Source organism: Protomyctophum parallelum, assembly GCF_964188405.1.
Source record: "Protomyctophum parallelum genome assembly, chromosome: 7".
Taxonomy (NCBI): Eukaryota; Metazoa; Chordata; class Actinopteri; order Myctophiformes; family Myctophidae; genus Protomyctophum; species Protomyctophum parallelum.
In genome coordinates, this window is record NC_139705.1 from 42755408 (window position 1) to 42766569 (window position 11162).

At 43.3% G+C, this 11162-nt stretch overlaps 1 protein-coding gene across 1 annotated transcript; it reads right to left on the bottom strand.

The window, feature by feature from the left end:
• Positions 1–635: 635 nt before the first annotated feature.
• mtg2 (mitochondrial ribosome-associated GTPase 2) lies at positions 636–5405 on the bottom strand. The gene is made up of 6 exons (XM_083769053.1): positions 4833–5405; positions 3459–3606; positions 2759–2874; positions 1887–2105; positions 1340–1478; positions 636–1034 (listed from the first exon to the last, which is right to left on the bottom strand). Exons 1-6 carry the CDS (start codon positions 5076–5078, stop codon positions 643–645), a joined length of 1260 nt encoding a protein of 419 aa, XP_083625179.1. The 5' UTR covers positions 5079–5405; the 3' UTR covers positions 636–642.
• Between the last annotated feature and the right edge of the window lie 5757 nt (positions 5406–11162).

Here is an 11162-nt window from a genome sequence, read left to right on the forward strand (position 1 = left end):
GTCATGAGCACGAGAGGTGTGCGCATGCGTGAAATTGGAAAGAGAGAAGTATGTGACATGGCTGCCACCTGCTGGACGGAAATCCAACTACTGACTGTCTAGGTTCATTGATATCCATAATAAAGCTAATCTGACGAGCAGAGAGAGAGAGAGAGAGAGAGAGAGAGAGAGGAGGGGGGGGGGGAGAGAGGGGAGTTGCACCACTCGGTTCACACAGGTGTGATTTTTTTCTATTACGATAGGCCTACAGGTGAGTTTTGATTAATTATTATATTATTAATTATAATAATTACCCTGTCCTATTTCCAGTGTTGAGAGCAGTAAAGTAGCATATTACCCCAGTAATGAAGTAAAAGGAATACAATTGCCAAAACATAATTGTATTACAGTTACTGATCCAAGTAAAGCCGCATTACTGTGTGTGTGTGTGTGTGTGTGTGTGTGTGTGTGTGTGTGTGTGGTAATTAATTACATTTGATACCAAGTAATAAGTAAAGTAATATAATTACTTTTCAAAGGAGTAATAAGTAAAGAATAACATATTCCACTCCCTGAGTAGCCCAACACAGCCAATCTGTGAGAGACACCATCATTTATTTGCTCCTCACCTGAAGCACTAACACCCTGTTTCTTACAAAGTTGTTACTGCCACCTGGTGGACTTGTCTTGCGTTGCATCCTGAAGGTTGCCATCATACAACTCTCTAAGGTGGAGGATCAACTCCTCTGTGTTCTGTCCTGTAAGGGCCGATACAGGAATAATCCTCTGGTTGACGTGACTCTTGAGTGTCTCTAGTTGACCCTGGGCCTCGGGCAGGTCCATTTTGTTGGCTACGATAGCATGAGGCCGGTCAGACAGACCGGGCTCATACTGCTCCAGTTCAAAGCGCAGGTGCTGCAGCTGGGTCCAGGGTTCTGGAGTGGCCAAGTCCAGGACGAAGAGAAGGAAACGACAGCGTTCGATGTGTTTCAGGAAGGAGATGCCCAGGCCGCGGTTCAGATGGGCTCCACAGATTATCCCTGGGATGTCCGCCACTGAAAAGAAAGTCGTAATTATTTTCATTCTCTTCCATTTGAGAAGTGAATAGAGCAATATAACTTATGCAATGCATGGCTTGTAGCCTTGTACTAAAACTTTGTGTGCCCAAGGCACACCAATCTTTTTGTTTGGGAATAAATACGAACATTGTAAAGTTTTCAACTATAATGACATGTTTTGGTTAAATATCACTTTCTTTAGGATAAATAATTTGCTTATTTCTCATAACTTTGTGTGCAGGTGACAAAGCACCAAGGCAATGGGGTTAGGGTTTACTATAAAGGTTAAGGTCAGGTGTTACCTGCCACTTGTTCATGATCCCTGTACTCGACAATCCCCACATGGGGATTCAGGGTAGTGAAGGGGTACGCAGCTACTGCAGGTCTGGCATTGGAGATGGCCCTTAGCAGTGATGACTTCCCCGCATTTGGAAACCCAACCTAAAAGTGGTAAAAAAAAGAAAAGAAAAATGAACAGCTTTAAAAATGTACAGTAGCAACAAGCCAGAGATATTATTCTTAAATATTTATTTTTTATCCCACGATTTTGTAACCCATTTTTCACCCCTGTGTCAATTATCTAATGTGATCCTGGGCTCTACACATTAATGATTTTTTAAAGATTTTTTTTGGCTTTGGTCGTCATGAACGGGACTCGAACACACGACACACAGCCTATATGTGGCATGTGCCTGGACCATTAGGCCAGCGGGGGCCCAACAACATTATTAACGAGTTAAATCCTATATTCATCATTGGCCTAGGTCCCCCAGGAGTCTGTAGTTGACCCCGTCCTTCCCCCCCCCCCCCCCCATCTACACCCCTGTGTGTCCCCGTGTGCACACTCACCAGACCAGCATGGGCCATGGTACGCAGTTCCAGCTGGAGGGATCTCTCCTGGCCCGACGTTCCCGGTGTGGCCGTCATTGGAGCACGGTTTTCGTTGGACAAAAAGAAACGGTTCCCCTTCCCTCCAGCCCCTCCAAACACTGCCACAAACTCCTGCCCGTGCTCAGAGAGGTCTGCTACGGCCGTCCCCTGTTCCTTCACCACCGTGCCAACTGGCACCTACCAGCGAGCAAACACGTCACAACAGCGCCACAATAATTGAATCAACAAAACACAATCATATAAGTGCAGGGTTCGACTTGTTTGGAGGAAGGCTCCAGGCCTCGACTCTGGTCATCATTTCTTATCGCTAGTCATTAATTTTTATCGCTGTTGGGGATATGTTTTTACCTTCCCTGGTTACACTGATTACAATGTATAAGATATTCAACATTTTTCCAAACCATTTTAAACGAATCATGCCTGAGGAAGGTCATCTTTGACGGAAACATTGCAACCTTAAATATTTGTGCTCCTGTATGTTCAGGTTGGGAGAAATGAGCAGGTACTTATCATTGTAATGTTCACTGTATATTCTCCCACCTGCTAAATACTTTTTATCTAGGTGTGCCAAAGTTGAAAACAAGAAAATATCTACAAGCTCTCTCAACGCAGAGCATTTACATCGGCTATTGTTGCTTATGATGACGTATAGGGCATAGATAGATAGATAGATAGATAGATAGATAGATAGATAGATAGATAGATAGATAGATAGATAGATAGATAGATAGATAGATAGATAGATAGATAGATAGATAGATAGATAGATAGATAGATAGATAGATAGATAGATAGATAGATAGATAGATAGATAGATAGAATTAACTCACATAAAGGAAAGAGTGCTGGCCGTTGCGCCCGTAACAGTTCTTGCTGCCTCCTGGATGTCCGTTTTCTCCTCTGTACAGTGGACCAACCTGTGCCAGGGATTTGACAACCCGGTCGACTGGAAGCATGCCAACAACATAAATTTTAGGGTCACATCATCATAACACACATTGGAGAATAAACTATGAGAAACAGACAGCCAGTGATAACATATGTCTAAATACGATACCATTTAACATTGGACTGAAACTGTCTGTACACTTATTGTTTTACCCAGGAAGGGAAGAGGATCGCTTATTTTTGTTACTTGTACATCGTTAAATAACTCGACAACATTGCAGGTACTCTACCATGAGGCGAGCAAGTGACCACAGCGAGCAGACGAAGGCTATGTGCGTCGACATTCACGCCATCCTAGTTGGCAAGGTGTGCCATCTCACCACACTAAGTAATAACTTTAAAAAAAATCCCTAAGTTCCACATGAGCCCGTAAGAATGTTAGCAAGGCATGCAAGCAAATACTAACAAAAACAAACTGAAAAGTTGTGATTTGGTCTCAAAATCCCAACTATTTAACAGCATGTGGGTTGGACAAGTCCACATTTAAACGGAGGCAAACATACTGAATTGGAAAGCTGCAAGGGAAGTCAAAAGAAGAAGGCCTTTTGTCACACTGACAGAAAAGTTTACGCCACGTTGTACCTTTGATGATGATGTTTCCTCCATCGCCGCCGTTCCCTCCGTCGGGACCCCCCCACTCTTTACGAGGCTCGCTGTGGAAGGCGCAGGCCCCCTTCCCGCCGGACCCCGCATATAGCTTCACGTTACGGTAGTCCACAAAGTAACGGGTCTAAGGAGCACACCAACCAATAATCAGCCACGTAGTAAGAGAAGGAGCATTCTGATTTTATGCACAACAAACTCTGAGAACTTTGGTTTTATGCAGCCTTTTAATGAATTCTGAATTGCCTTGCAATGCCTTGTTTAAATGTGCTGTACTTGCCTAAAGATCATTTGACAATGAAGTAATGAACAGTCTGTGTTCAGCATACTGTACTGTTTGCACAACACAACACAACACAGCACAACACAACAAATGTCTTGCTGTGTTGTTATTAATAAGTTATCTACAATCCACGAGAGTGGGTCTTGATTTTTCGAAAAAGTACAAACAGCACCAAGGAGAAGGAGATAATCGATAGTTGCAGCCTGTTACGGGTTGGGTTTAATCAAGTGTGTGGCTCTTCATGTTTCTTGTGTCTCCTTCCTGATCCTTACATCCCCTACTTACACAAACCTTTCAGGGCAAGACCCCAACATAATCCCCCAAAAATAATTTGGGGACCCCCCCTGGGGGTCCTGACCCCGTCTAGGAACTACTGCCTTACACCAGTTAGTTAGAAAAGAAAATTAGCTAAATGTGTTGCAAATCTGCAAAATATAATTCTTACCACTAGCTTTCTTCATAAATGTGTTCATAAAGGTGTCTACTATTACATATAAATGTGTTCCAACCCAACTGCCTTGGGAAACTTTGTGACAGCTGCTGAAAGTTGGGGTACCATTAACAACCAATATAAGGCAAAATTCCCAACATTTCATTTTGCTTTAAGTAGCATTTGACATGTCAAGCTAGGGGGTTTTCATGATGCTGAATCCATGGCCACTTGCCCTAATGTGTCCAAATGTGCTGACCTGTGATGAGGGCTAGGGGCATTTTTAGGCAAAGGAGTGTTTTTGTGCAAAACTAATGCTTGCAATGAACAATGAAAACCCCATAGTTTGACATGTCACATGCTGATGCTACTAACTTAAAGTATGACATTTGGAAATGTTTGCCTTATATTGGTTGATAATGGTACCCCATCTTTCAGCAGCTGTCACAAAGTTTCCCAGGGAGTTGGGTTGGAACAAATTTATATGTGATTGTAGACACCTTTATGAACTATCTGTGAAGAAAGCTAGTGGTAAGTTTTGCTGATTTGCCACACATTTCGCAAATTGTCCCTTTAATATTAAGTGCAGTGACTGAATGATTAAGGTAAGCACCTTAATAAATAAATACAAATATCTTACCAGTTTCTTTTCAGATAATTCCCTCTTTTTCGGGGCTGCTCTGGCTTTGGCAGTGGCACGCTGTGCACAGGTTGTGGCAACATTTCTGCTGCTGCCACCAGCAGCAGCTGATGGCCACCTCACAGCTGCAGAAGATCTGGACGTCAACAATCTGTTCCTATCGTGCACCAGTCCAAGTATGTGTCTTAATATCCTCTGTTGGCTAGTGATGCACATCTGAACACTCGCCATAGTCACCAACAACATGGTCACGTTCAGCAGAAAGGTGCTATTTCAATGGCAGCATGCTAATGCTAATAACAGCTAACGTTGACTTGTGTGTGTGTGTGTGTGTGTGTGTGTGTGAGTGTGTGTGTGTGTCACCTCGACCAATGCCTTCACAGAAACGATGCTAGCAATGCTAGCCAGGATTCTTTGGTCAAGTCATTTAAATGCCTCATTTACAAAACAAGCGAGTCAAGCGTGAACGAGCGTGACTACAAAATTTTGCCCAAGAAAGTTTCTCAGATAGAAATACGTTTGTTTAATATTAACTCCTGACCTGCTACTTAATTACTACTGAAGCAACAGTCAGTCACAGAGATTACACATGACTACGGAAGCCGGGAGACGAGTAAACCAGCAGAGGCGCTATAGTTGGACCAAGAGGGAAATAGCAGTCTGACGGACGACACATAAGAAGGCTCTGAGAGTCTCTGGCTGCGTCCGAATTGCTAGGGTTGTTCCCTACTCCCTACCCCCCATACGGGGATCCAGACTCTAGTGGACTCTATAGTGAAGATTTCGGACAATACTCCCTGTATGGGGAGCACCGACTCTGACGTCAATATCGGTAGAGGGCGCTGTAGTTCCGCGGGTTCATGTACTTTTTATTTGCATGAAATCCCCATTAGGTTTTTTCAGATCGCCTCATAAAGAACTGTTTGAAAAATAAACAAATTATCCCGGCCGTTTCACTCATTTGGATATGAAGAATCAACTGACTAGGCTACAAGAAACCAGTCAAAACGCTGCGGCTGAATTTCCGCTAGGAACAGACTGTATCAAATAAGTGACTGCAGGCTGTCACCTCCCTGCAAGGACAGTTTGTTAAATTCATGAATGAATAAAGAAAAAATAGGTTAATGAAAATATGTTTGCAGGCATTTAGGCCTATATATCTATGATAAAAAGGTTATTTTAAAATAACAATGGGCCTATGATTATTATCAATAAATTAATATTAGGCTATATCCATTATCCAGCAATATGAAAACAGTGCACAACCTTGACAATAGGCTATATGAAAATATCAGCAGCATGACCACATGAACCCCCGCTAATCCTGGGGCGGGGGGATACGGCAAAAATAGCCGATCTATAAGCAACGCGCAACGTCCGTGTTGTGAGCTTGTATACTTTTACTTGGGTACTTTTGGTAAAGAATTACCAAAAGTAGACGATCTACAAGCTCTGCTCACAATACGGACGTTTGGTGTTAACAGAAACAGCAGACCAATAAATGACTGCCTTGTCTGCCTACACAATGAAGTTTTAATGCATTTATCGCAATTCAATGAAATAATGTTAGATAGCATATTTTTTCATGGCAGGAATGAATGAATATTAATAAAACATATGTTCGGACACAATTAATATGTGTCTCACATGCATGTATTTAGCCTACGTTTGGGATAAAGAATCTCACAAATATATTCTACAGCAAGCAACTGATTCCTCTCCTAACGTCATGCGCTGGGCCTGGGTGATACAATGAATCAGATTAGTAATACTATTGCAAATGAGTAGATTTATTATAAATAAAATAAAACCATTTCAAATAAATGCACAGATCATTTGTCTCGATCTGTAGCTTCGAGATCCGCCAGGGAAGAAAAGAGGGGAAAACGAAAGTTTAAAAAGTACATTTGTGTTGAGTTCTTTCGCTAGTTCAACTTCTGCCTCTTCTGAGTTGGAGCGCGATGAGCGCATGCATGCAGAAGCAGCGCACGTGCGCAAACGCGTGCATGTGCGCTCAAGAGCGAGCTTGCGCAATGCATTATGGGGCAGATTTGCTTCGCTGTGTTTTTGTAGTGACCATCGGGAGCTCCCTACAATTCCCGGTGCATTGTGGGATACTTCAGTCCACTACTGTAGGGTGCAAAAATGCTCACTACATATTCGGACACTATAACAAAATGGCGGAACCCCAAAGTAGTGCACTATATGGGGCATAGGGAATGAATTCGGACGCAGCCTCTGAGTCTGGCCAGTATAGTAGCCTATACCCAGGGGGCAAAGGGGGTTGACCTGCATTTGCCATGACCTCAAAGGTTGTCCACCAGAAATAGTATCTATGACCCCGTAGGATCACAACCTATATGGACAACCCGGTAATTTTTTTGCTGGAAGTCCAATATGGCCGCCGCAATATTGGCCCCTATTAGTTATAATGGGGGGTGAATAGGGCAAAATTTTAAACCAAAACCAAAATCCACGAAACTTCTCAGGTTGATCAATGATATAAATATGAACATTTTTTGTATTGAAAGTTTCCATGAATTTCAATATGGCCGCCACAATATGGCCGCCACAATATTGGCACCCAGAAAATAGGTTTGGCTCTAACTTCTGAACCAGATGAGCTAGAAACGCAAACTCGGTGTCTATTTCATGTTTTCTGACCATGAGAGACTCAATGGAATACCCATTTTTATTATTGGGTGTGTCTGGACCCTTATTGTGCATATTTACAAGATGGTGGCTACCCGAAATAGTGCTTTACCATGATTTCTACCATGATTGTTGACTGTTTTAGCAAACACAAGCAATATTAATCCATTGGCTAAGATTTATGACACAGAAGGGACATATATATTTGACCTTGCATATTGTCATTTCCCCTCAGATCCTATGTAGAGTTGTAGGAATGATTTCAGATAAAATCAGAGACCAAAACAATGTATCTTAGAGATTACTTTACTATGGGACTGATACTATGGGATTGAATGGGACTGAATGGGAGTGACAGTCCCATAGTAACAGTACCTCCCATTCACTCCCTCACTCCCATTCAGTCCCATTCAGTCCCATTCACTCTGAATGGGAGTGAATGGGAGTGACAGTCCCATAGTAACAGTACCTACCATTCACTCCCTTTCACTCTGAATGGGAGTGAATGGGAGTGACAGTCCCATAGTAACAGTACCTCCCATTCACTCCGATTCAGTCCCATTCACTCCCCCATTCACTCCCATTCACTTTTATTCACTCCCATTCAGTCACATAATAACAGTACACCCCATTCACTCCCATTCAGTCCCATCGTGTCAGTCCCATAGTAACAGTACCTCCCATTCAGTTACATTCCCTCCCATTCACTCCCATAGTATCAGTCTCATAGTAACAATACCTCCCATTCACTCCCATGCACTCCCATAGTATCAGTCCTATAGTAACAGTACCTCCCTTTCACTCCCATTCAGTCCCATTCAGTCCCATAGTATCAGTAACTCCCATTCACTCCCATAGTATCAGTCAAATATTAACAGTACCTCCCATTCAGTCCCATGCACTCCCATAAACGTTGCATGGATGCACCTGGGACGTATCCTCAGTGATGTATCCTGAGGTCAACGGGGTTCCGGGTCTCTCAACATCATACCCCTCACTCAGGCGACCCAGCCGGGGTTGATCAAGTCCCGACTTACGTCCCAGTAGCTATACCCTCAATCAGTCCAACTAGGGAAAAACCAGCGGCACACAATCCGTTGGAACTACTCCAGAACTACTCTGCCAGGGCTGGGAGGTACACTTCTGGCACATGGAGGGACTAGGCTCTGTGGGTTGTCTCCTGGTCGGGCCCCTCCTACGTCTCACCAGGTCCACTCCTGCTCTCACCAGGAGTAGAGCGAGGACCTGTGCGTTGCATCAGAGTCCCAGCACCAGACAGTTTATTCAGGAGTGGTGGGCATTGGGCAATGGTTCCGCAGGGTCATGGTGCTGCGGTTCCGCTTGCTGCTTGCATGGCCCTCCCAAAGGCCTCACCGAAGGTTGTTGGACTTCATCCTCACAGAGGACACAGGCTGGGGCACTAACCCATACTGCTCACCCGGGTGCCGTCTACATTCCGGCTGTCACCCGTCTCTCCGGTGTCACCAGACTATACCTGGTTGTCACATAGTCTATTCCTATGAGTCACTATATAAATAGAAGAACTATAACTAAAAAACATCGCATGGATGCACCTGGGACGTATCCTCAGTGATGTATCCTGAGGTCAACGGTGTTTCGGATCTCTCAACATCATACCCATCACTTAGGCGAGGAGTGATCAAGTCCCGACTTACGTCCCAGTAGCTACCCTCAATCAGTCCCACTAGGGAAAAACCAGGGGCACACAATCTGTTGGAACTACTCCAGAACTACTCTGCCAAGGCTGGGAGGTACACTTCTGGCACATGGAGGGACTAGGCTCTGTGGGTTGTCTCCTGGCCGGGTACTGTTACCCATAGTAACAGTACCTCCCTTTCACTCCCATTCACTCCCATAGTATCAGTCCCATAGTAACAGTACCTCCCATGCACTCCCATAGTATCAGTCCCATAGTAACAGTACCTCCCTTTCACTCGCATTCAGTCCCATTCACTCCCATTCTATCAGTCCCATAGTAACAGTACCTCCCATTCAGTCCCATTCACTCCCATTTTGAAAGGTGTGTTAAAATGGCCTAAGTCACATGTTATTATGACTTAGGCAAAATAATATGGCCTAAGTCTCCCTCTTGACATAGGCCATTGTTTTAATAGGGTGTAACAGGAAGGCCTTTTACATTAGGGCTCTGGTGATTTTACCAGAGGTGGCCAGCATCACCAGGTGGTGATTTAGGCCAAAAAAGCAATTTGGCAAAAAATGACTTAGGCAATTAGTTTAATAAGGTGACGATATTCAAAACAGTCAACAATCATGGTAGAAATCATGGTAAAGCACTATTTCGGGTAGCCACCATCTTGTAAATATGCACAATAAGGGTCCAGACACACCCAATAATAAAAATAGGTATTCCATTGAGTCTCTCATGGTCAGAAAACATGAAATAGACACTGATTTTGCGTTTCTAGCTCATCTGGTTCAGAAGTTAGAGCCAAACCTATTTTCTGGGTGCTAATATTGTGGCGGCCATATTGTGGCGGCCATATTTAATTTCATGGAAACCTTCAATACAAAATATGTTCATATTTATATCATTGATCAACCTGAGAAGTTTCGTGGATTTTGGTTTTGGTTTAAAATTTTGCCCTATTCACCCCCCATTATAACTAATAGGGGCCAATATTGCGGCGGCCATATTGGACTTCCAGCAAAAAATTGACCGGGTTGTCCATATAGGTTGTGATCCTACGGGGTCATAGATACTATTTCTGGTGGACAACCTTTGAGGTCATGGCAAATGCAGGTTTCCTAAAAAAAGGGTGGTTTGCCCCTCGGTCCCAGGCTTATCTGCGAAAAGAAAAGGGCCAGTGGCCACATATTTAAAATGAGATTAGCCATTATGTGAACGAATGGACATAAAAGTGAAACAAAATGCATTATACTCCTAGAACCGGCACTAACCGAACGGTTTGCGGAGTTTTTTTTTTTTTGATTGATTGAAATATTTATTAACAGTTTGCAGAATTACAGTACATTTCAAGCACAAACTCAATACAAAGACTGTTAACTGTGAGTGGACGACCCAATTTCGCCAGTTTCGAATTGCAGCCATCCGTAGGTGCCCTTTGAGAGCGGTTTTGAAGGAGTCAAGGAATTCACATGTCTTAATGACTGTTGGTAGGGCTGAGCGGTCTTGTCTTGATATCGGAAGGTCGCTAGTTCGTATCCCCGGACCGGCACGTTAAAATTACCACCGCTGAAGTGCCCTTGGAGTTGGACAAGGCATTGAACAATGAAATGTTCTATGAGCAGGGCCTGGCTGTAAACAAGTTCTTGAGCTTAGTCCAGTTACCCTGGGTAAACATAGTACCTTTCCTTTTCCAATTAAATAAACAAGACGATTACCAAAAAGGAGGCTCAATTTACATTATTTATTAAACAGTAACAAAAGAAAAGACAGCTAAAAAGTATAGGCGATGCAGTTTCACAATATACAATAAATAAACATTCATATTTTGCGTATTCATACCATCCTCCCCCGATCTATATCTCTCACACACACACACACACACACACACACACACACACACACACACACACACACACACACACACACACACACACACACACACACACACACACACACAACAGAAAACAGTATTAAGACATTAAAACAGTAGTACATATTCAAAACATAGG

Bases quoted from the DNA above. Each gene is read 5' to 3' on its own strand.
- mtg2 (XM_083769053.1), bottom strand. From the start codon at position 5,078: ATGTTGTTGGTGACTATGGCGAGTGTTCAGATGTGCATCACTAGCCAA. The intron at 3,607-4,832 runs GTAAGATATTTG...TGTGCTCCTTAG, and splicing joins AATTATCTGAAAAGAAACTG to ACCCGTTACTTTGTGGACTA. The intron at 2,875-3,458 runs GTACAACGTGGC...GCATGCTTCCAG, and splicing joins AGGAAACATCATCATCAAAG to TCGACCGGGTTGTCAAATCC.